General features: G+C 52.6%; 1 protein-coding gene across 5 annotated transcripts in view; it reads right to left on the bottom strand.

The window, feature by feature from the left end:
* Positions 1–25,392, bottom strand: part of ASAP2 (ArfGAP with SH3 domain, ankyrin repeat and PH domain 2) — a 163,425-nt gene that overhangs the window by 8,180 nt on the left and 129,853 nt on the right. For 3 of the 5 annotated variants that reach the window (XM_066234930.1, XM_066234931.1, XM_066234933.1), the window contains 10 exons: positions 23,556–23,689; positions 15,476–15,570; positions 14,136–14,325; positions 13,155–13,240; positions 12,108–12,223; positions 11,097–11,164; positions 9,764–9,877; positions 7,450–7,687; positions 4,120–4,254; positions 2,238–2,409 (listed from right to left, as the gene is read on the bottom strand). In XM_066234930.1, coding sequence (XP_066091027.1) covers positions 2,238–2,409; positions 4,120–4,254; positions 7,450–7,687; positions 9,764–9,877; positions 11,097–11,164; positions 12,108–12,223; positions 13,155–13,240; positions 14,136–14,325; positions 15,476–15,570; positions 23,556–23,689 — 1,348 coding nt within the window. The remainder of the gene's footprint in view (positions 1–2,237; positions 2,410–4,119; positions 4,255–7,449; positions 7,688–9,763; positions 9,878–11,096; positions 11,165–12,107; positions 12,224–13,154; positions 13,241–14,135; positions 14,326–15,475; positions 15,571–23,555; positions 23,690–25,392) is intronic. The other 2 variants (XM_066234932.1, XM_066234934.1) reach the window with 1 other exon arrangement.

Genomic DNA, 25,392 nt, shown 5'->3' with positions numbered 1-25,392 from the left:
ACATTATTACCTTGAAAATTATAACAGTAGAAATGGAAACTCAATAGAAAAAAAAATTGAGCAAAATCTCCCAGAGTTAATTTAAAAAGCAAACAAAGAACACAGAAATGGAAACCAGCTAGGCTGCAGGGAGCTGCACTTCCAGCCCCGGCCTGAAGGTGAGGCCCCGGGACAAGCTATAGTCATTGGAGGCTGAGCATCCATCACTCCAGCCTCAGAGGTTAGCTCACCTTCTGAGTCTCTCTTTCCCTTCAGAAGTAACCCTGAGCCCAGGGGATAAGGACAGTGCAGTCAGAAAGAGATGGGGTATAAGTCTCCAGCTGACACCTTGGGACCGCTGTACAAGCGAGAACACAGACAGAACTCTGCGGGGGCAAGAAGTCAACTCTCAGAGGTTAAGCCACAAAGATTCAAGGGTAGGTGTTGAACCGGTGAGCGGACGCTCATAGAAAAAGGAAAGGCCAAGAAGATCGGACAGCTGAACAATAGGAATTATTTTAAAACTGAGAACAGGAAAAAAAAAAGACAGATAAGGTATTAAAATTAATCAAGGAAATTTCTCAGAACTAACGGATGTAGTTTATATCCTGAGGGTTGATTCGCCACGTGTACCTGGTAGCAGGAGATGTAAATAGACCCACCCTGGGGTGGGAGAGGACAGCAGTGTCCGGGGAGGGTGTCCCCAGTGGGATGAGGAAGGCATCCACCTGGCAGAGGATGGGAGTGACCTGGTGGGGGGGTGAGAGCCCAGCAGGGTAAAAGTGATCTGCACGTGGGATCCCCAATCTCAGCAGGGAGAGGGGCTTCTGCACAGAGGTCAGGAGGCAGAGGCAGGAGACTGGTTTCACGGCGTACTAACACCAGTCAGGTAAACATGGCGGCCAGGTTTCTCATGAGAGAGAAAGGGAACGAGTACAGAGAGGGGGGAAATTAGAATAAACCCTGTGATGCATTCAGAACACTGGCCCCGGATTCTTCACGGAGAACGGCAGTCTGTGACCACTGTGCCCACTACCTACCCCACCACCTACTGAGCCTGGCTCTGCCACTGCGTGACCAGTAACATATGACAGAAGGGACACCCTGCCAGTCTCCAGGGCCAGGCCTATCCACAGGGACTTGTTCCCGGGCCCACCCAGCCACGTGCCACACGGAGAGGCCATGTACGGGTCAGTATTCTAGCCAGCAGCCCAACTGGGGTTCCAGCTGTCGGCCAGCGGCCCCCATCGGGTGCGTGCAGTGCAGAGGTCCCTGGTGATACTAGCTTCGAGCTGACTAGTCTCTGTGTCGATCCACCTCCAGCGTGCCAGTCTTTCCAGCTGAGGCCCCAGATGTAGTGGAGCAAAGACAAGCTATTCCCACTGGGTAGGGGCACACTCCTGACAGAGCCCACGAGCACAACAAAAGGACTATCTTATGTCAGTGAGTTCTGGTGTGGCTTGTTGCTAGAACAATCAAAACTGGAGATAGTGAGAACTCTTGGATTTCAATATAGACAGAGACAGAGATATAGAAATAAATATACTTGTGCGTGTGTGTGTGTGTGTGTGCGTGCGTGTGCATGTGGTTCTGACCACTCAGAAGGCCAGCCTGGAGACACTGCACTCCAACAGCACTGAGCACACAAAGCACCCTGATCTTCGCTTCTAAACATCATTTCCATGAAAAGGAACCACTTCCCCAGATAAGGGTTCAGACTGAGAGCCAGGAAATAGTTCCCTCTGCGGTAAAGGGTGTTATTTGGACAAGTGGCGAAACTTGAATAGGCTCTGAGGATTGGAAGGTACTAATCTGTCCATGTCATTCTCCTGACTTTGCTGGCTGTAGTGCATTTCCCCAGAACATCCCTGTTTGTAGATGTACGCCCTGCTGCAGAGGGTCCATGTAGTGGAAGTCACCTTGTGAGAGGGCAACAAACAGAACCCAGAAGACTTGTGCCTTGAGGACTTCAGCTCCCCAAATCCCACTGTCTGCACTGAAGAGAAATCTAAATTCATCATGTGGAGGTAAGACAGACATCTGTATGACATTTTTACAGTTCAAAAACTCGTGACAAATTATGTTTAAGACACTTTTTGAAACCCAATGAAACCAAATTATGTATTGCTTGACCTCAGACATGACGGTAATAGAAACATGAGTGATTTCCAATGTTTGCACAGAAATCTTGGCAGATCAAGTAATGGGACGGCCGGGGGTGGCCAGGCCCTATGGAGACGCGGGCGGGAGGCTGTTACCCGGGCGCAGGCCTCTTCTGAGGGAGGCGGCTGGGCGGCTGGGGTGGCAGGGGTGGAGCTGTCACTTTGCCCAGTGGGCCCCCAGGCTGGGCTGGCTTGCTCTGCTGGCTCAAGGCCTCCATCACACTGGGCGTTTTTGCTACTGGAGGGGGCGGTGTGGGCGCCAGGGGATCTGCAGAGAGAGAAGAGGAGAGGGGAACAGGGAAGGTCAGGTCAGACTTCAGGTGACACCTCCCAGCCTTCTTCCCACCAAGACTCTTTCATTAAGAGCTTCCCTTTTTTCCCTCCTCTATTGCTATTTTGTAAGGAAAAGCCCACTTTTACTGTAGATGTTCGGTAAGCAGTATGGGCAGGGGCGTCCCTCCCAGCCTCGAGTCAGGACTACCACCAGGCTCCCATAAGCCTGGTTTTCTCCTAGGGCATTCTTGCAGAGAAGCCAAGTTGGCTGGTCTTCCGCTCTCCACCCTGAAACCAGCAGCAGCAGCAGCAGCCAAGGTGGAGGCCCTGGCCGGGCTCTGGCCATGTCCTGCCCCCGGGGGGAGTTGGGCCTTCTTGGGTCAATCCTCTTTCTGTCCCCAGACCCAGGGGCCCGGCCTGTGTCCCAGGCTGCGAGCAGGGCAGTTTTTGCAAAGGTGGTGAAGAACTGACCCAGTGCAGGCTCCAGTCTGTGAGGGGACAGGGCATGTCACAGACAGGGGGGCTGCATCTCAACGACGGGACATGCTTTCACCAAGGGTCACTGAGCTGGCGGGACAGGGAGCCAGGCCCGGGACCCACGTCTCCCTCCTGGCCTCCCCCTCCCCCTTTTCCCTCCCCGGAAGACATCAGGGCTCTCCCTCAATGTCCCGCCTCTCATCCCGTGTCCTGGTTGAGATGGACACCTGCCTCAGGACGCTGGCACCCAAGGAATCAAGTAGCACCCCTCTTGGGACAGCTGGGGTGGGGTGGGGGGGGTACTAAGGTGGGAATCAGTAGAGAGCCCGCCTTTCTTGTCTTTTTTTCCCCATTCTTGTTTCCTTTTTCTGCTTTAAAGGAAAAGTCAAAAGGCAGACTCTAGCATGCAAATCTACAGCCCCAGGGATGGCAGACCGAGAGGCAGGAAGTGGGCCTCTGGAAGCTGCTGGTGCCACCTAGGACCTACTGTGTCCCCCTCTGACCTTCCCAGTGCTCCTCACTATTTGATTTGCATATGTCTGAGCTGGACGACCCTTGTCTCACCCTCGGGCTCCAGAAGACCCCCTAGACACAGCTGCTGTACCCCCGGGGCACTTCCTGTACCTGGCCTGGGCTTCTTTAATCATAACTGAGATTAGGAAGGTCGGAGGACACGAGGGGAATCTCATGAGGCCTAAAGGCAAACCTCGGGGCTGGGTGCCTCTCTCCAGGGCCAGAGCGGGGTCCAAGGCTGGCCTCACCGCCCTAGGAAATGCCCTCGGTTCTGCTCGCTGGGGAAAACCTCTCCTCTCCCAGCCCCTCCCCCAGGGTCCAGGACTTTCACCCACAGGTGGATACCGAAGAGAAACAGATACCAGATTACAACCCAAAAAGACTGTGCTCAAATATCGAGAGCTGCCAAATGGGCAAAGGCAAAGCTCTGGGCTAGCGTGGGAAAGGAAGAGCTAAACCAGCGACATACTTGGGGAGACAGAAGAGACTGTGAGCGAGCCCCTTGGGGCGGCAGACAGACAGATGGCACTCTGTGGCCAGGGAGGAGGAGGCTGAAGGGCTTGGGGACATGGAAGAGCCACGGTCCCCCACGCAAGCCCAGGCACCCACAGTGTCTGCGCAGGTGGGCACAGGGCTCCGCAGCACTGCCCCCACCCAGGGCATCCAGCTCTGCAAAGCCCACAGGCAGAAAGGAAAAAGGAAAAACAAAACGTACTGGTAGACGTCACACGGAGAGGGGGCAGCGGTGGGTGGACAGCTGGCGGATCTGACGAAGATCGCTGCCTGCTGACACCGTCCACACTTACAGAGTTTGTCTTCCACAGGGCGTTAGCGGAGGAGGCGGTCTGAACTGCACACACACGCACATGCACACGCAGGTACATGCACGTACAGGCATGCACACACAGGTGCGCACGCACACAACAAAAACAGAAACAGAACACTGCATTATTGATCCTCCCCCTCAGAAAACAGTAAAGATGACCTTCTAGACTAGCATCGAGACCATGGACAGAAGGCTAATTTGAACAATTCCTGGCCCTGGCCAGTTGGCTCAGTGGTAGAGCATGGGCCTGGCATGTGGATGTCTCGGGTTCAATTTCCAGTCAGGGCACACAGAAGCGCCCATCTGCTTCTCCACCCCCTCCCCTCCCCCTCCTCTCCCTCTCTCTCTTTCCTTCCCCAGCCAATGCTAGATTGGTTTGAGCAAGTTGGCCCCTGGGGCACTGAGGATGGCTCCAGGGCCTTGCCTCAGTGGCTAATAGCTCGGTTGCCAGCACAGAGCAAAGGCCCCAGGTGGGCAGAGCATCGCCTGATAGGGGGCTTGCCAGATGGATCCCAGTAGGGGTGCATGTGGGAGTCTGTCTCTCAGCCTCCCCATCTCTCAATTAAAAAAGAAATAAGGACAATTCCTGCCTCTAGTATCTGGAAGACAGACCCCTGACACACACCAGACACACAGTGCTTCTGGGGCAATGCCCAGCTGGTTTCCTCAGCCTGACTGGTTGTGTTTCTCAAATACACCCACTGTTAAAGAGGACAACGAGTACCCACCATGACACGTCCTGAGCATGGCCCATGATTGGGGAACCTCGGCATCTTACTCGTCCATTAAGCCCTCCCTCTGGCCCGGGGCGGAAGGGGGGTCATGATCTTGCACGGAGGTGGACACCTATTCTCAGATAGAGCATGTGGGGAGAAGGGCACAAATGGAAGACACCAGTGAAGGGCTCTCTCCCACCTCCCACAAACATACTGCTGGGCGAGGTGACACTAAACAGCTCAGGGGACACACCAGGGAGATGGCACCGCCTCAGTCACAGTCCTTCCGCTGCCCCACCAGACTTGGTGCTCTTCCTCTTGGGTGGTGTCTGCTCGGATGCATGGGGGACTTGTGTCTGAGGCTACGCAGAGCTCCCACGGGGCTGGAACGGACTTCACTGCGCAGGGCAGGCCCCATGTCCTGGGGGAGCCTCAGCATGTCTGCCATGGACAAGGTCTGCCCGGTGCAGGCAGGACCGTGCCCACTCCCTTCTCTAGCTGCTGTATGGGGCCTCCATCCTGGACCAAGTGTGGACTAGATGGGAGAATGAGGAAACCCTCTGGAGGCGCTGGCAAGAGGAAAGTCATCACAGGAGGAAATGAAGCTAACCACCAGATCGCAAAAGGATACGGGAAGAAAGGAAACCAGACCGCTCGTCCTAAGCCATTAGGAGAGCGAGAGAGAGATAGAGATGAAGAGCTTCCACTCCTTTTCTAAACCCAAGAGAGCAAAACACAGTTCTTCCTGCCCGACCAGCGGTGCTGCAGTGGACTGAGCGCTGAGCTGGATGCTGAGGTCCCCGATCCAAAACCCCGAGGCCTCTGGCTAGAGCGTGGGCTCACCGGCTAGAGTGCAGCTTATCTGGCTTGAGGGCGGGATCAGTGACACGATCCCAAGGTCACTGGCTTGAGAAAGAGGGCACTGGTGTGGCTTTAGCACCCCAGTCAAGGCACACATGAGAAGCAATCAATAAAAAAAACAACCAAATAAAGCAAAGCTCGTAGGAGTTGATGCTTCTCACCTGTCTTCTTCTCTCCCTCTCTTCCTGTTTCTCTCTCAAAAATAAAACACATAACTCTCCTGACATGGCACACACAATCAACAAAGGCCGTAACGGGGCAGAGATGACAGAATTAATGCGTGTACCTGGACACAGGAGGAGGATGGGGGAAGGCAGAGAGATACTCCAGGGACCCAACCACAACCACTGCTCTCCTACCCTGGGCCCGTCCCAGCCAGCCGGTGAGGGCGCCAGGGAGGACAAGCAGCTGCGGGACTTGATCTCACGGCTTCCTTCCAGCTCAGGGAACTCCCATCAAGCCTAGGGTGTGGGCAGTGGGCGGGCTTTGCTGAGAGGTGAGAGGGCTGGTTTCCAGGGCCTGCCTGCCTCAGGGTCTACTCCCTGCCTGGCAGGTCGAGTCCTGAAGGGTGTGACTCAGTGATAATGACAGACGGCCTTCTCTGGACCCATCTGAGCTGGGTGGGTGGGTCTGCTAGGTGCCCAGGAAAGCAGGGAGAGGTGGGGTCAGCCACACGGAGCTGAGACCCAGAGTGATGGCACGTTGCTGACTGCTCCGTGCCCAGGCCACCACCGCTCACCTCTACTCCCCTCCCAGGAGCAGCTGCCACACCAATGTGATTTGGGACTTCTCTTGTGACCACCCGTAGACCACAGCAGCCGCAGTGCCTGGACCATGCTCCACCTGAGGCTCCTGTCCCTCCCTGGGAAGCCCCCCAAGACTACTGGCCATCGATGGCCACTTGTTGGACCTGCCTTCAACAGAATCATGGCCAGCTGGCTTCAGTGCTGGGCAAATCACTTAACTTGGGGAGGAGGGCTTCATTTTCCATTTTTATAAAAACAAAACGAGCACCTGTTGAGTCAGACTCACTACGTTGTGACACAGTGACTGAGCGGGAGTAGCAGGCTTTGGTCCTTCAGGACCTGGGGGCACCCCAGGGACTATTTTGTATTTTTTACAATTGTCTCCAAGTTCGCATCTTTCTATCCTTCATCTCCTGGGGATTGCAGATATAAGAAGGTGCCAGGTGCCGCCAGCTGGCCAAGTGCCGGCAGGGGAGGAACAGAAAAGGGTGAAGGCCAAGGGAGAGAACGTGCATGGTGAAAAGCAGAGAGAAAGGGACCATAATGAAGGTCGGTAGGAAAATGGCTCATGGACCAGCATCAGGAGCCAGTCCACCTGCTCAGGCCTACGCTGGAGAAGACCCGCATCCTCCATGTCACACGGAGGCAGTACCTCTGCCCAGACCAAGAACCAAGTCAAGACGCTGTACTGCTGTTCTGCACCTTACGCACAATGGCGTTCCCTCAGGAAGCAAACAATGTGACTACTGAACAAAGGCCTTCCAGCAGATGACACACACGATCCTGATGCTGGCCCAAATGTCACCTCGTTGGGGGCAGGGCAACTACACACTTCCTCAAACAAGAACCCGGGCCACACCTGCTGTGCTCTGGCTGGGCTACTGGGAGCTCAGTACCTTTGGCCAGGTTCCGTGGGGGCAGCGGGGGGGCACTGGAGGTGCTGGGGGCCGTGGGCTGGGCGGGTGACGGGCTGCTGCTCAGGAGGGCTCCGTACGTCTCGTTCTGCAAGAGGCTGGGCGCGAAGCTCCTCTGCTTGTCCTTGGGCAGGCCAGCGGCATCTCTGGCCAAAGACGCGGCGTTGGAGCCCAGCTGGTAGAAGCTGACTGGCCGGTCCTCTCGCCGACTGGGGCTAGGCTGCAGAGGGGTGGGGGGCAGGTGTGTGAAACGCAGACACTCTGACCTCTCGGTCACAGCGTCCAGTCTACCAGAGACAACCTCAGGTCCACGCCCCTTCTACTTGGTTACGGTGCTTTGGACTCTCAGCAGTTGCCTGAGAGCCGCGAGATTTAAAACTCCCTCCTGAGGGAAACGCACACACAACAAACAAAAAAGCCACAACTGACCTCTCTCTTATGGTTCTTCCTTTTGTAGGAGATTTAAAGTAGAAGCTACTTGTTACTAGCCAGTTATCTCCACCCACCCCTGCATGTCCTGTTCGTAACCCTGCGTCCTGAGGTTATAGAACAGCACAGCACAAAGCTGCTCTGGGCACCCAGCGGCAGTCAGTCCCCAGCCGCTACAGGGCTAATTCAGGCAAGAGCAACCTTCTCTTCCCATATGAACTGGGGCTCCCAAGCCACCTCTAACTTGGGGCTCGGCAAACCATGGCCCATGGGCTGCCATCTGTTTTTGTTAATAAAGTTTTATTGGAACACAGTCATGCCTGTCATTGACATATTATCTATGGTTGCTTCCGAGCTACCCTGGCAGACCTGAGTGGTAGCAACGAAGACTGTTGATACTGGAGGCCCAAGAGCCAAGAACATTTACTATCTGCCCCTTTAAGTTTACCAACCCCTGTTCTACCTGAAGATTGTGTGCGTGGACTCATGACTATGGTAAATGGGCTCAGACTCATATTTCAAATGTCAGCTTCATTGTAACAGCTACGGTCCTGAGCAAGTTCCTTAACCTCGCTGGCCCTGCTTTTCATCTGTTAAATGGGTATAACTTGAACGGCTTCTCTAATGACTTAGCTTAGCAGGTAGTGCTCTCCCCCTCATGGGAGTATCCACCCAGTCTAGGCTCTGGCCAACCCCACGGCTCAATCCCAGCTCAGGTGTGCACAGCTCCGTGGCTGCTGGCCCTTCCCACATATTTTTAAATTCCTGCAAAGTCCATGGTTTTGTGAGCTCACCACACCGCCCTCTCTGCTGGACACAATACAGTACATGCATGTCAGGGTGCCTAGCCAGAGCACTTCCTGTTGGACTTCTACTTGGACGCTGTCCCCTGCCGCGGCACTGCCCACAGGATGGGGACGTGTGTGTGCCTGATGGACACTCAGCCTGGGCAAGTGTGTCAAACCTTTTCCCTTCGTACGGAAGGAGGGTCTAAAACCAGTCAGCTCTTCTCACGTTGATCCCGTTTTATAGAAAACTCAGCAGAGGAGTTTCTTATTCTGAGAGCCAGTACGCAGGGATGATAAACCTGTTAGGGGCGTCCACCAGGTTTCAGAAATGCTGCCTGTACGATTAGACATGCTCCACACACACCGGGAAATTCATGTCCTACAGCACACTGGACAACTGGACACGGCCGCCCCCTCTTGTTCTACTGCAGACGGGAGTGTGGGCTTGGCGGTCTGTCTGAGTCTGACTCTCACTCTGAGACATGCGTGAAGATAGCCACTTTCCGGGGCCCTCCACCCCCACCCCGAGCGCGCATGACAGGGAGTCTCACGAGAAGAGACGAGGAGGCAAGAGCTCTCCCTCGGGCCCGAAGTCGGTCTCTAAGTACTTGCTTTGCTGTGACCAAAGTCAGCCTCTCTCTTAGGCTTCAATGACCCCATTGGGCGAAAGAAAGAGTGGAACCCAAGGAGGGCTAAGGGTCATTTAATGACCTCAGTTATGGTTTTTAAAGCTCAACAAGGTGAACATGACCACAGGCCGGCTCTTTGTCACATTAGCCATCATGTGTGCAAATCCCTCTAAAACCTGTGAGGATGCCATCTTTCCTTCACATCAAAAGGTGAACAGCTGCCTGTGATAACAGAATGAACGTTCCTTTGAATGAGCGTGTGCAGAGCTGGGAGGGAGGTGGCAGGAGTAAAACCCAAACTTGCTGAGATTGAGGGAAGCAAAAAAACAACAACCACTATATGTTTCTTTTCTGTGATCCCACTTTTTGCCCTCGTTACAAGCTGGGAGCCACGCTGCTCTGGGCGGAGCTCATGGCAGAACTCAGGGCGTTCTGCAGCCTGGCACTGACCTGCAGTTTCTCCTCCACGTCCTCATCACTCTCGTCCAGGTCTTCGTGGAGCAGTCGCCACTCATACTCGACGTGGACGTGGGAATTGAACCTTCCAGACAAGGCTTGGGTCAGCTGGGAAGAGCAAAGGACCATGGGTGATGGTACTCAGGCATGCGGCCCCGGGAAGGAGGGAGAGTGCAGGGTGGGGGGGGGGGCCCGGGACACGGCCAGTATAGGTAGACCTCTGGGTCTCAGGTTAAGTAAGCCCCCCTTCCCAAATCCACAGATGACCATGAAACTCAAACCTCGTCACTCCCACTAAGTGCTCCATAAACTGCAAGGGGTATTTGACAGCTACGGAAGGATGATCAGCCTGTATGCACTGACCACTGCCCACGGGAGCCAACATGATGTGTGCACAGCCACTAACCCAGCCTTTCTCAGCCTGCAGGAGAGAACTAAGCCCTGCAGAAAATGACGAGGACCACTACTCTCTGAATTCTCTGAAGAAAGGTAGACAGCTATTGAATAGTTCTGTTCTAGAGCCACAGGAAAGAAGTTTATTCAACAGATACAACTGGATGCTTTAGGACATTACAGCTTAATTTTCTCCATAGCCAGAGAGTAGCTGTGTAACCGTGGGCAAGCTACTTAACCTTTCTGTGCCGTTTCCTCAACTATAAATGGAGATAACAGTAGTAGAAAGCCTCCCGTAAGGTAGTAATCAAAATTAAATGAGTTAATGGACATAGAGTGCTCAGAATAGCACCTGTAAGTTATCCTATACTTCCACGGGCATTGGTCATTAAACATTCTATCTACTGAGCATCTGCTTGACAGAGCACAACAATAATCCTCACAACCTTGCCAACTGGTGTAAATAACTCCACTTTACAAATAAGGAAAGAGAGACTTGCGGCGTGACTGTCCTTAGTCACAGCTGTGAAACCCCCTTGCACACTGGGGTCTGCCTGACCTCGGTGGGCTCTGTCCATGGGCCACACTGCTGCTCCTTCCAGAACAGGACAGGACAGGACAGGAAAAGACAGTGCATTACAACCCAAATGATTTGAGGCTGGGGACAAATGAAAGCTGGGTAGCCCCCGGGCCTCTGCTCCACACGCCCCAGACGATGCCGGGGGGCCTATCCACATGTCCAGCCAGCAGATACAAGCTAGTGTTCCCGGCACCACTAGAAGGGGTGCAGTCACATCCTCTCCGAGGCTCCCCAAATGCCTTTTCCAAGTCGCCCCGTCTAGATCACCGGGCCTGCCCAGGACCCAAACCTTGGGGCCCAGAGGAAACCTGTCCCAGGACGGGTGACCTCGGCCACTTGGCCGAGCAGACTGACCAGCTCCTCGCAGTGCTCGTGCCGCAGGCGCTTGGCGATGTCTAGCGGTGTCTCTCCTGACTCGTTCGCTAAAAAGCAGGGCGACAAAAAACATCTTAAGCCTCAATATCGAGGCAAGAAAGACACAGAGAAGCAGCACTAAGTTAAACTGAACCTGACCGATGAATTTCAGTGAGTCTGCAGCCGGCGGGGGCTGAACTGCTCTTATAATTATTCTTATAACAGCAGCTGTATACAGATTTTACAAGACGAGGTTTGCACAAATCATGAAAATCAAACCACCGAAGGAACCAACTAATGCAAATCAATATCAAACCTGCAGTCGAACAAAGCAGTTCCCCATGACTCTCTAACCAAAAGCACTGCCAACAGAGTTGCGGGCACCAAACAGTGGCAGATTTCGCACCTCCTCTGAAGCCATCTATGAGTTTGAAATTGTGTGCTTTCTTCTAAATAAGCCTTAGTCAGTGAGGTTCGATTATTCATTTTTAAAAAGGAAACATGGCTCTCAAGCCCTGGTGTGCGTCCTTCCTCCTAGTCTCCTCGCTCGTTCCCAATAGTCCTCAGAGACATCTCCTAATGACCCACCCCTGGTAGGGGCCCTCAGGCTAACCTGTGCCTGGCTGGACCTCAGGGTCCCGCAGTGGAGAGAGGGGCAAGGGCCAAGCAGACCGAGCAAGGGTCCCTCCTGGAGGAGACTGGCTGCACTGCAGCCCAGAGCCACAGGTGGCGAGGTCTGAACCTAGGAGGGCCAGATGCCCCAAACCTTGTCCAAAGGCCCCTCAGCCGCAGGGCCCATCCTCTGCTCCTTATCCATACGATGCCTGCAATGATGGACAGTCTACGTGTGGGGGAAGACGGCCACTGGACACTAAGGCCTCGGCAGGCCCGCAGCACGTGGCCGGGGAAGGCCCTTCTCTCCAGAGAGCAGGTTTCCCTGTCCTCAGCCCTGACGGGAGCCCGTGCCCATCCACACTTCTCCCCATGCCGCCGCGGCCGGCGCCCACTCACCCATCTCGATGGATGCCTTTCCCCGCAGCAGGAGCTTGAGGCACTCCACGTTGTCGGTCAGGCAGCAGTAGTGCAGGGCCGTGCTGCCCTTTCCGGTCTGCTTGTCCAGGTTCCCGCTGGCCCGGGGACAGGGAAAGAGGAGAGAGAACAGTGAGTCACGGGCCAGGGACCAGGCTGCCCGGGCAGGGGACCAAGACGTGAGCAGGAGCAGCGAGCCATCAGAATCCCCAAGAGGATTCCCCTCTTGACTCTCCCGTGGGTGGGGGGGCCAGTGCCACCCCTGCTCGCCTGGGTGGGGCGCCCTTGACTCGGGCTACCAGGGACCTGACAGTGATGATGGAGACGGCCAGAGAGGGAGCCAGGCACCTGTGCTGCATCTGAGCAGGGGGCCAAGGGAGAACCACCCTCCCAGCCGGTCCTGGACTACCACGTCCCTCCCACCTCGCCCTCCTGCATCCCCGCCAGTGCCCAGAGGCTGCAGGGAGCCCGTGTGCCTTGCCCGCCCTGTCCCACAGAAAGACAGTGAGCTTTCCCCATCATATTACAGACATTTTCATCAGAAAAGGCAAAAGCCATTTTTCCAAAGCCCGGAGTCCCAAGGCCCCTCTGAGCCTGCTTGTCCTGGACTGGCCCCGAAAACAGGCTCAGGGGGGACTATAAAGGAATTTCAGAAGTTTGTGCAACATACAACAAGACCAGGTCATCCCAGAAAGGCACTCATGTGCCTCGGATATGATACAAGCCACTCGACCACTGGCGGGGCCACACTCAGTCTGCTTCCCGGGCCTCGGTGTCTCCCTGAGTCCCAGACACCAGACTGCACCCTGAGGATCCCGCGAAGGGGTCCTTCCTCTCACGCCAGGCTTCTGTAGGACTGCACAGGAAACCCTGCCCTGGCTGCACTTTCCCTGTCCCACAACTCACACTCAGACCTGGGGAAGTTCCAGCACCTTGGCCACACGACAGGTGCAATGAGGCAGCCGCTGACTCCTCCCTCAGAACCCCAAGGGACAGAATCAAGCACCTCCCTAATCCTAGACTACCTACCTGTTCTGAACTAAAAAGTCCACTATGTGCAGAGAAGTCCGGTCCACAGATCTGACTGCGAGGTGGAGGGCGGTCTCATCGGGCTCCTGCAGAACAAACAGAGATGGTCTAGCACCCCCAGGGGAACCGTCCACTTGGTGTACAACCCTCTCTTCCAAAAGCCTATTCCTCTTCCCTTCAAAAAAATTCACCATGGCGCCTCTCCAACCTCACAGTCGACTCTGCAGGAACCTGCTATTCACAGATAGGGTGCTATCCTGTCCTTGTCCTTGTATTAATACCAGAGAGCCAGTAGGCAGGGGTCTCAGTTCAGAGGCTCTAGGAAGATTCCCAGCTTCTTACACATGCTCCCTGAATACAGACAGGTGTACATTTCAAAAAACGGGTCCGTCTTTCATTCTACACTGACAGAGAAGGCCTCAACACTACTAGCTGGGACATCTTCAGTTCCTAGTGGGGGGTGCCTGACCAGCACTGCCTTTTCTGAGAGGAAGTTCCAGCGAGTGGGGGAGAAGAGGCCAAACGAGGATTACTGCGGGTGCTGGAGGTAAGACCCCTCCCTCTGGCTGGGACCCAGCTCAGAGCTGCGCATGCCCTGCCCTGGCCCTGCCCTGGCCCGACTTCCCTGTCTCAGCCCTGTGTGCCTTCATTCTGGGGACAAGGAGGTTTCAAGGGAATGTGTGTGTTTGCAGGAAGGAGTTAGGACACACACAGACAGGGAGACCCCACCCTCTCAAGAAAGTTCTTCAGGAGAGTGGGGAATGTCTCTCACTCGGGATCCCTTAGTGGGCGGAAGGCTCAGGAGCTGAGCTGCAGCCGCTCCGCCCCCAGTGCCCGGGAGGTGCTGACACGGCCCCCACAGAGCTCTATGCCGACCTCCTGCCGAGAATCCTGCTACTTCGTCTGCATTTCTATTCCATGGCCTTGAATATGCTTTTCCCTCTTTCCCTCCTTTGGTTCAAAGCAGCAAGTCATGCTCACATGTCCATTGGCCAGTGGGATTTTCTCCGTAAGATCCACACCGTCAGCATACGCTCGCAGCAACCCAAAGATGTCCCTCGTCTTGACGGCCTCGCACAGGCTGTGAAGTTTGGCTGCGCTGTCAGTGTGTTTCTTCCTTGCGTATTTCCTCTCGATGTACTTAGCAGTGATGTAGTCCTTCCTGGCGGTCCTGAAAGCAAACGCAACTGCCTGTAAGTGACCAAGGGCCTCTATTCAAGCACCCAACATCCGTTCATCTGTAACAGTTTTTTTTTAAAAACGCGAACCCCACTCTTAATAGGAGGCTGGAAGCAGGGAAGCAGCCCCTGCATTCATGGAGACACCGTGAGCGTGTTCAAGATGTGTTGAAACCTGATTTCCAACACAGGAGGCCTCACGGCCCAGTGCAGGGGCCCCGTGCCTCACCCAGGGTCCCAGTACTGCTGTGCAGGTGGACGAGACCCCTCCAGGGGTGGGGCTGCCTCTCCTGCAAGCCTCGCCTCTGCTCACCCTCCTGAAGTTGTGTTGCCACCCCTCCAAGCCACTCCCGCCCCAGCCCCGTGTCTGTCTCCAGGCCTCTGTTTCCCTGGGTCCCTCCACAGGGAGTGCTTTCTGCGCCTTCTCTCCTAGGAAACCGGTCATAGGTCACCAGGGCTGCCCGGTCTGACCTGGCCTGTCCATGGTGCTCTCTCAGGTGGTCTACCTGCCTGCCTGCCTGCTCACGGCTCTGTGATATTTACTGCTGTGACATCCGTGCCCTAACTCCCCCTCCCCAGCCCCCACGTTTTTCTGAAAGGCTGAGGAGGCTTTTGGAGAAAAGCAATGAAGTTAGTATAATAATACAACTCGCTGTGGTTCAGTTCTGGAGGACTGGGCGTAGGTGAGGGTCCTGAGTCATAGAAGAGAAACAATTCTGTGAGCAGACTCAAATCCGGCTGCCTCCCCTTCCTGCCTGCCTATATCTGTCAACACCCCCAAATCCATCCCGGTGTTCACCGGCCCTAGACCTCCGTTGGCTTCCCCTTGCCCAGCGCCGTCTGCGGCCAGTGCGCTGTCCAAGGCACACCAGCAGAGGGCAACAGCCACCACGCCCCTTCACATACCCAGGACCCCCAGCCCCCTTGGCTTTCCTGTCCCCTGCCTCTCCCTATGAAAAACAGCCACACCAAATTTCTATGGGGAACATCCCAAAAGGTAAGGTGACTTAAAAAAAATACACTTCAAAAACACCAAAACATTTAGGCTGATTTAATGCACCCAAACTTGTTCTCCTGCCTCTCAGGACCCGGGCGCAAGGCCAGCCGTGTTTGGAAGGTGTGAGTGGCCAGTCCCGCACTTACATGTCGCTGCCCGGGTTGGGTTTGACTGAGTCCTCGGCTGGAAGACAGCACTCCATAATCTCATTGAAGCCTGCATTCCCGATATTCTTGGCGAGCTGTAACAACAGTCTACTTCAGGGCACTCAATTATTAATACAGCCCGCTGCTACGTGCTACTCACCCATCCGATGATTTATTTAGTGGCCATTAAGAAATAGAGCAGTGAAGTGGTTTTGCCTTTAATAAAGATGGACAAACCCCGAATCCCCAAGGTACCCACAGAACTCAAGGTAAGAGGCAGCGTGCTCGTTCCAGATCAGCGTGCTCCTAAAACACCCCCAGAGAGGGTGCCGTTTCGGATAGCCATAAGTGGCAAGTTGGCCCAAGGCCAGCTTCCATCCTTACCCACGCCCCCAAAACCAAGGCTTCCACCGAAACGGACCTAACCACCTTCACTTGGTTCTACTGACAGGTTTTGGGACCTCAGGTGTCTCTTATTAGCTTGAACTTCCAGGGTTCCTCCGTAAGATGGGACAACAGCGATCTCCCAAATAGGACAGTTCAGGGGATGGCATATCAGGAGACAGAGGCACTAAGAATGTAACGGAGTAATGCATTTATGCCTAACAGAAGGTCCTCACTTGCCAATCAACCTTCTGACTTGTGAAACGTTGAGCGAGCACATTCTAACTCCGGCTGAGTGCCCAGCTCTGTGCTGGATGCAGCAGACACTAAGATAAACATCGCAGCGTGTCTCGGCCAGGCCACCTGGACGGGACGGCAACTGGCCCTCCTGTGAGCAGAGGGTCACTCATGGACTCCAGCAGCCCGCTCAGCACCCAATCAGCTTCAGAAACCCATGAGAGCCCCGGGCCCAGGGCTGCTCGGAGAACATTTTAACTACCGTGTTGAAAATGACTCAATGGTGGGGGGGGGGGGCGGGCGGAACTTCTCCACTTCCTATGTTCAGGGAATGGTGTGGGAAGAGAGAGGGCTCATGGGGCCGTCCTGGGGGTAAGGCTGCTGCCTCAGTGGCTTCTTCTCTCTCTCAGGGGAACTGAGTGGATGGACAAAGGAATCAGGTTAGAACAGCTCAAGCTTTCAGTAACGTGAAGTGAGAGGGGGTCGGAGGGGTGCCCAAGGACCACAGAAACCTGGGGGATAGTGTACGGGCTGGGCAAGGAGCCTGCCTGGGTTCACCTTGCCCTTGGTAAGTGCACAAGGCTTCCTAGACGACCCAATGCACTAGCCCTAACCACTGAGCCCTATCCCCAAGCCAATGACAGGTGGCCAAACACCAGGCTCCTCACTGCAGTTTCCCCGACGGGCTGATGGTCAGGGTGACATGCCACGTCGGGTGACAGGGCCAATGCCTGCGAAGGACTTCTTGGGCCGTCAGTGTCAGACTAAACCTCAGGGTTGTAGCCCCTGGTGAGAGTCAGATATGACTTATTGCCTTGTCTTTTCAACGTAACGTGGACAGCGTCCCCGAGCCAAGGTGGTGTCCTTTCTCGGGTGAGTGACAAGAACAAGACACAGCGCCCTGTGCTGAGGGGCCACTGCGCCCTGTCATCTATGACAGCAGAGGGAAGAGGGGTGCGAGGAGAACTTCCTGGGGAGCAGAGAGCTCTTCCCTTCTGCTCGGACTTGGCTGCTGTACACGGGGACAGCTAGTCCAGGGAGCCCCAAGTCCGTGCATCACACTCATCCCAATGCAGAGAAATGTGCTGCTTCCCGGCAAAGCCAAGTTCCCATGGGCACGTCAGCGGGCAGGGAGCCCCTCTGCAACCATCAACACAGGCAAAGCAACTGCAGACGGAGGCTGCAGGGTCACGTTGAGGACACATGGGGCCCGGCTGGCCAAGTAGGCAGGGGACAAGGAAGCGGGCAACCACGACCCACGTGCCCTCCACTCCCAGACACCTTTCCCAGGACTCAGAGGGCTCGGGGCTGACACGGGGCCAGGCAGGACCCTGGGGTGTAAGTGCTGCATCACTCTGGCCGCAGGTCAGTGCAGGAACGCACAGTGGGTCCTCCAGCATGCGGGGCACTGGGCATGGTTCACGATCCTGCTTAGAGGGGCGCAGTCTCATGATACTGTGAGAAGGCTGGACAAGACGTCTGTACTGGGCACACAAGGACGGAGGCGGCAAGTGCCCGTCAGCAGAGCAGTTACTGGGTCCCCATGACCACTGGACCGCGCTGGCCCTGTGCAAAGACCCTCGCTGCACGGAAGCACTCTGAGGACGGGGCCAGGACTCGCACCTGCCTGTGGGGGCCTCCTGGGCCGGAAAGGGCCTGCTCCCCACTCGGCAGCTTGCAAACAGCCCCACGAGGAGGGTGGCGGGCAGGAGGAGGGCGGAGGCTGTGACACAGGCCCGCGTCAGAAGTACCTTCCACTGAGGGTCGTAACCCATGTTCTTCCATTTGATGGAAGGGGATTTTTAAATTACTGACTCAAATTCAATTTCATAATGAAATTTCCTTCATGAATTTCATTTACAAAGTGAAATTGATCATAAGATACTAGTATCCTGTACCAATAAATCTATCTTATGCATGGCCTGAAAAATCAATGCCTCTGTGTTAAGGAAAAAATGTTATCTTTTTAGTAAAAAGGCAGGACTTTCCTGAGCTAACCGAACAAATACTTCAGGTACCCTGGTCGCCCCCTGCTGAATAAGACCTGGTTCTGAGGGCAGACAAAAGGAAGACGAGACCACTGCCCACCAGCCCCCTCTGCAGTGTTGCTGAAATCCGTTCAGTTAGCATAGAAGCCACGCTTTGAAACAAAAGACACATTGAAAAGGAAGTGGTGAGCATCCAGGGAAACTCTCTGCAAACCCAAGGCCAGAAAACAATTTATGGAATGAAGCAAAACGGCTTTTTCTCACGAGGAATGTGCTCTGGCCACAGGGGTGAGCACCTGGTGGGTTTTTTTTTTCAGGAATGCAATGCCAGGCAGAAAACAAAAAAAGTTCCTGGTCATGCCCCTGCTGTACGGAGAGGTCTAATGATGCTGTCTGTATAAGAAAACATTCTATGGCCTGACCAAGCAGTGGCACAGTGGCTAGAGCATTGGACTGGGGCATGGAGGACCCAAGTTTGAAACTCCGAGGTCGCCAGCTTGAGCGCGGACTCATCTGGCTTGAGTCCAAGGTCACTGGTTTGAGCAAGGAGTCACTCGCTCTGCTGTAGCCCCCAGTCAAGGCACATACGAGAAAGCAATCAATGAACAACTAAGGTGCCGCAATGAAGAATTGATGCTTTTAATCTCTCTCCCTTCCTGTCTGTCTGTCCCTATCTGTCCCTCTCTCTGTCTCTCTGTCACACATACACACAAAAAAGAAAAAAGAAAGCATTGTATGATGAACAAAACCACAGACCCTGACATCATCACTGCTCTGCGAGTCTGAAAGGCTCAGAAACAGGGCCGATGACCAGATGGAAGAGGGCAGGGGGTCCCCTCCTCTGGAAGGGTTCTGTGAGAATCCTCGTGGAGGAGGAGATAATGAAAGCTGAGAGTTTATAGTTTTTACCCTGTGCCACACACATACATGCACACGCACATGCACACATGCGCACGGAAGCTTTAGACTCCCTTTTGTTCGGGTCTCCAACCATCTGAATTAAATAAAATAACCGAGTGCTTGAGAAAGGCCAGCGCCGCTCCCCATGCTCTCTGAGTGGGCACGAGCCCTGGACGCACACTCTCCCTCTAGCAAGAACCCGTGGCCAAGGAATGAGGGCTGAGACATGGCGTTGCACCTGGGGCCCTGGCACGCAGGAGTGAGCCTGAGCCCTGGCTCAGCAGTAGAGCTTCGGCCCATCGTGTAGAAGTCCTGGGTTCATTTCCCAGTCAGGGCACACAGGAGAAGTGCCCATCTGCTTCTACACCCTTCCCTCTCTCCTTTCTCTCTGTCTCTCCTCCCCTCCTGCAGCCAATGCTCCAATGGAGCAAAGTTGGCTCGGGCACTGAGGATGGCTTCATGGCCTCCGCTTCAGGCACTAGAATGGCTCCAGCTGCAATGGAGCAACACCCCAGAGGAGCTGAGCATCACCTCCTGGTGGGCATGCCAGGTGGATCCTGGTCAGGTACATGCAGGAGTCTGACTGCCTCCCCGCTTCTCACTTGGGGGGGGAGAGTGAGGCTGGGGTGAGACATGGGGAGATGCTCGCCTCCTGTGACCAACCAGATGGCCAGAGATCGGGGGTGAGCAGCACTGGGTAGAAATAAATCTCCTGTGACTCAGGGCCTTCTACCTTTGTTTTTCTGATAACCTCCCTAAAGAAAAGGACAGTCAGACGGGGGAGTGTTGACGGCTTTCAAGACCACAGACCAGATTTTGAAAATAGCTGCAGATATTCCAGAGGGAGGGGGTGGGGGCAGGCAGAAGAGGGTAGAGGGAGGTGTTGATGTACTGTGATGGAGACTGGACTTGGGGTGGTGAACACACAATACAATAGACAGATGATGCACTGTAGAACTGTACGCCTGAAACCTGTATAATTTTATTAACCAATGTCACCCTGATACATTTAATTAAAACATCTCATGCAAGAAAAGAAATACTGCAGATATTAATTCAGCAAGTTCCGTTCAATCTCTCTCTGATAACTGAGAGATGGCCAAACTTGAACCTCCGATGAGATGATACAGACAGAGGCTCTGGGAGGCAGAGCCTAACACCCTGACCAGAATCAGTAGTGACACAGGACAAGATCACCCACCACAAAGGCCAGACTCCTCACATAATAAGAGTGTGAGCTCCAGAGTCAGGTTGAAGGGGTTCCCTCACCCCAGATATGATACTCCAGTAATGACACAACCTTGGGCACATGAAACATTCTAAGCCTCTGTTTCTCCTTTGTAAAGTGGGGACAAGACACCAAGGTCATGTGGCTTTTGTAAAGGGCAAGTGAGCTAAGTAACACACAGAAAGTGCCCAGGATGAAACGTGCCATTATTACTTCACCGTGAATCACGTAACGCTCCCCCACTGTTTTATGAAAACCAGTATGGCCTGACCAGACAGTGGCACAGTGGATAGAGTGTCGGACTGGGACATGGAGGACCCAGGTTCAAAACCCTGAGGTCACCGGCTTGAGCATGGACTCCAGCTTGAGCGCGGGGTCACTGGCTTGAACAAGAAAGAGATCACTCGGTCTGCTGTAGCCTCCCCACCCCCCGGTCAAGCCACATATGAGAACACAATCAAAGAACAACTAAGGTGCCGCAATGAAGAATTGAAGTTTCTCATTTCTCCCTTCCTGTCTGTCTTTCCCTGTCTGTCCCTCTCTCTGTCTCTGTCACAAAAAACAAACAAACAAAAACCCAGTAAGGCAGGGTAGCAGTGGCGGGGTTCACCGGTGCTGACTGAGGAAATGCACCAGTGAGTCTCAAATCTACATTGTCATCAGTCACCCAAGGGGCCACTCAGACACACCCAGCTCCCGACATAGGCTGCCTGCATTATTATAACCACAGTGCGGAACTGAGAACACGCCACATGGGTCTCACCGAGGCCATCTTAGTTTTAAGCATGAAGCAATCAGGGACGTTCCTAACCGGGCTACTGGAGTCCACTCCTGCTTCTCCCACTTCGTCTTTCAAGACCACAAAGGAATTCTTTGGACAGACGGGGAGGATTTGACAAGGTAGTTTGAATGAATGCATTACAAGTTCAGACAGGCTGGATCCAGAGGAGTCATCAATAAAACATATGGTCCCCCGAGAGGCATATGGACCACAATAATTGATTTTCTGTCAAGACAATTGCTCTTGACATTAAAGTCGATGGCAATCAAGATCCACTTAATATTAACTGTCCGACACCAACTACCCCCCCAAAAAAAACACAAACGCTGGTTTCTAACCAGCAGTTACGCACTTTGAAATCAGCCCACACAGGCGCATTCTTGAGGTGGCCCCAATGTACTTGCCTGGGTGCGTCGTGTCCTGCCACTCAATGCCCTGAAAGTTGTTACCTAGAAAATGCTTCAGCCTCCTAATGTCAACCTGTCCTGCAGGGCTTACGTGTTACCACCGAACCGACACTGCAAGACTTCTGTAGAAACAAAGGCACTAAAAGCAAATATCAGTCTCTCTCCCCAAGGTCAACAGTTAAAGGGAAGGAAAAAAGTCCACTGAAGACCGAGCCAAGCAGTGACCACAGACTTAGCAGGAATGGGCTGATGACTCAGGGAGGAGAAGGAGTCCGCAGCTGTCGTGGGCGTTGGGTTCTGCGTCTGTCATGAAGGGGGTGAACCAGATGAAGCCACCGGCTATTCCAGGATCTTACACCAGTCCCAATGCCCCTTTGTGAGTTTCATTTCACTTTATTCATTTAAGAATAAAGATCTGCAACAAGAAAGCGGCCTCGACACTAGGAGCTGGGAAGGAGGAATGAGCAATAAGTCTGTGTGAGTGCCCAAATCCCTCTGACGACTATCAACAGCCGCCAGCCCCAGGGGACTTCAAAACACCAAAATGGGTTTGATGAAAATCCCCATGTCAACTTTCTTTTTTAAGAAACAGAACAAAAAGAACCATCAGATTTGTACAGAACCATAAAAAATCGCTAATAGCCAAAGCAATCCTGAGAAAAAAAGATTGAAGCTGGAGGTATCACACTACCTGACTTGAAACTATACTACAGAGCCCCGATAATCAGAACAGCATGGTGTTGGCAGAAAAACAGAGATACAGACCAATGAAACAATTGATAGCCCAGAAATAAAACCACATATATATGGACAAATCATCTTTGACAAAGAAGCCAAAAACACACCATGAAGGAAAGCTGGAAAGCCACATGCAAAAGAATGAAACTTGAATACAGTTTGTCCCCCGGCACAAAAATCAATTCAAGATGGATCAAAGACCTAAATATAAGATCTGAAACAATAAGTTACACAGAAGAAAACATAGGTACTAAACTCATGGATCTTGACCACAGAGAATATTTTATGAATCTGACCTCAAAAGCAAAGGAAATAAAGGGAAAAAAAATAAATGGGACTATATTAAATTAAAAAGTTTCTGCACAGCAAGAGAAACTGACAACAAAACAAAAAGGCTGCCAACCAAACGAGAGTTGATCTTCACAAACAACAGCAGCAGCTCTAATAAGGGGTTAATATCCAAAATATAAAAACTCACCAAGCTCAGCAACAAACAAGCAAATGACCCAATTAAAGATGGGGAGAGGACCTGAACAGACACTTCTGCCACAAAGAAATACAAACAACAAGTAGGTATATGAAAAGATGCTCATCTTTGTTAGCTATTAGAGAAATGCAAAACAAAACTATAATGAGATACCACCGCCACCTGTAAGATTGGCTGTTATCAACAAGACAGGTGTTAACAAGTGTTGAAGAGGCTGTGGAGAAAAAGGAACCCTCATTCATTGATGGTGGGAATGTAAACTAGTACAGCCATTATGGAAGACAGTACAGAGATTCCTCAAAAAATTAAGAATACCATATGACCCAGCAATCCCTCTACTGGGTATCTACCTAAAAAACTCGAAAACATTGGTATGCAAAGACACACGCACCCCCATGTTCACCGCAGCATTATTCACAATGGCCAAGACATGAAAACAACCAAAATGTCCCTAGGTAGAGGACTGGGTAAAGAAGATGTGGTACATATATACAATGGAATACTACTTGGCCACAAGAAGTGACAGATTATCATTTAACACAACACGGATGGACCTGAGAACATTATACTAAGTGGAATAAGTAAATCAGAAAAAACTAAGAAGTATATCATTTCACACATAGGTGGGATATAAAACTGAGACACACAGTCGCAGACAACAGTTAAGTGGTTACCAGGGGGAGAAGGAAGGAGGAAGGGGAATAAAGAGGGACAAATATACAGTGATGGAAAATGATTTGACTTCGGGTGACGGGCACACAGCACAGTCAACAGTTCAAATGCTATAGAGATGTTCACCTGAAATCTATGGGTACTTATTAATCAATGTCACCCCATTAAATTTCTAAAAAAAAGGATTTGAATGCTAAAATGAAAAGTTAGCTTTAGCTCAGTGTATTTCCACTCCAAAAACCAGGATTAGAACATTACCAGCAGCTCAGATGTTCCCAGGACGTCCAACGTGAGGGACTGGATTCTGGAGTAATGGACCCCCAGCTCCCGGTGGATTCCGGAGCACTCGATGCAGGTCAGGATGCCCAGGTTGGTGGAGAGCCACGTAGGATCTGCCGAAGAGAACAGAGACCTTGGAGCTTGCGGTAAGCAGGAGGCCAGGGGTCAGAACATTCTCTTGCACAATCACTGAACAGGGAGCTCCGGGCAGGAGCATTTTTAATTTTTTTTTGATCCTTGACGCAGCCAGAACCCTCATCTCACCAGAACACCACCAATTTACATGCAACACACACACATACACACACAGGCACATGTCTGTTCTCTTTTCTTCCTAACCTGCCACGTCCTGGTCTTTCCTTCATTTATTAGGTGACAGGTGATGTGATAGGTGAACAAGAAGAAACAGTGCCCTCTAGTGGCCATGTCCACAGACAACCTGGTCATACCAGCAAAGCGGGGAGAGAAAAACGAGGCTGCTGGCCAGCCTACCACTATAGGGGGAGGGGACTAAAGTCACACCGTCTATATGCTTATAAAGATGCTGATAATAATGGCAGAGAACACATGCTACACACTGATGCCGGCTCTGTGCTCCACACTTTGGTAGCAATAACAGCTCATATTGTGAGAGCTTTAGAAATGACAGTCCTGCTGGACCAGGCGGCGGCGCAATGGATAGAGCATCGGCCTGGGACACTGAGAACTCAGGTTTGAAACCCTAAGGTCACCAGCTTGAGTCATTGGCTTGAGCAAAGGGGTCACTGGCTTGGCTGCAGCTCAGCCCCCAGTCAAGGCACATATGAGAAAACAATTAATGAACAACTAAGGTGCCACCACAAAGAATTGATGCTTCTCATTGCTCTCCCTTCCTGTCTGTCCCCGTCTGTCCCTCTCTTGCTCACTCTCAAAAATAAATAAATAAATACAATTAAAATAAAAAAGTAACAGTCCTTTCATACACTACCTCATTTAACCCACACAGAGCCCCAGCAGGCAGCAGGGCAGGTGCCTCACACTGCTCAGCAGCAGGCCCCCTGGGGCCACAAGTGGACATGGAGCCAGCCTGCAGCCCTGTCTTTACCTGGGCTCAACCCACGCTTCTCCTCAGTGTGGCAGACTCACCAAAGCATCCTACTATGTGTGTGGCACAGAATAGGTACTCGAGAAATGTTTCACAGGTAAATGCTAAATTTACCGAAAACGGGAAATTCAAAATGAAACTTAACTTGAGCACATTATCACAGCCCACAAGTACAGTTCTCTTCAGAACAGCTCGCTGCTCTTAGAAATGCACAGCAGGTAAACGGCGCAACCGTGGTCACCAGGTGATTGTGGAGTTATTTTTAAAATGTTCAAGTTATAGAAAATTTCTTTCCTGTTAGGAAACGCTTCTGGGCATCTGTGTTTTCATTTCACTGGACCTATTCTATTGTATAACGTATACCATGTTCTTGGTATTTACAGGTGTACACTTAGACTACTTTATTATTATATTTTCTTATTGATTTGAGAGAGAGAGAGAGAAAGAAAAAGAGGAAGAGGGAGAAGCACTGATCTGTTCCTGTATGTGCCCTGCTGGGGATCAAACCGGCAACCTCTGCATATCAGGACGATGCTCTAACCAACTGAGCTATCCCACCAGGGCTAGACTACTTTGTCAGCCTTTTTTATAATGCCCACATTTGTCTTAGCATTTTTAAACAAAAAAAAACACATAGCTTTGACTTCTTCATGAAAGTGTTTTAAGGTCCAAGCACCATCCTTATCTTTTCTTAAGAAAAAGTCCCATGTCACCACTTCCCACTCCCTTAAA

Source organism: Saccopteryx bilineata, chromosome 6 (assembly GCF_036850765.1).
Source record: "Saccopteryx bilineata isolate mSacBil1 chromosome 6, mSacBil1_pri_phased_curated, whole genome shotgun sequence".
Lineage (NCBI taxonomy): Eukaryota > Metazoa > Chordata > Mammalia > Chiroptera > Emballonuridae > Saccopteryx > Saccopteryx bilineata.
Note: the sequence above shows the minus strand (reverse complement) of the source record. Positions and strands in the feature narration are given on the sequence as shown.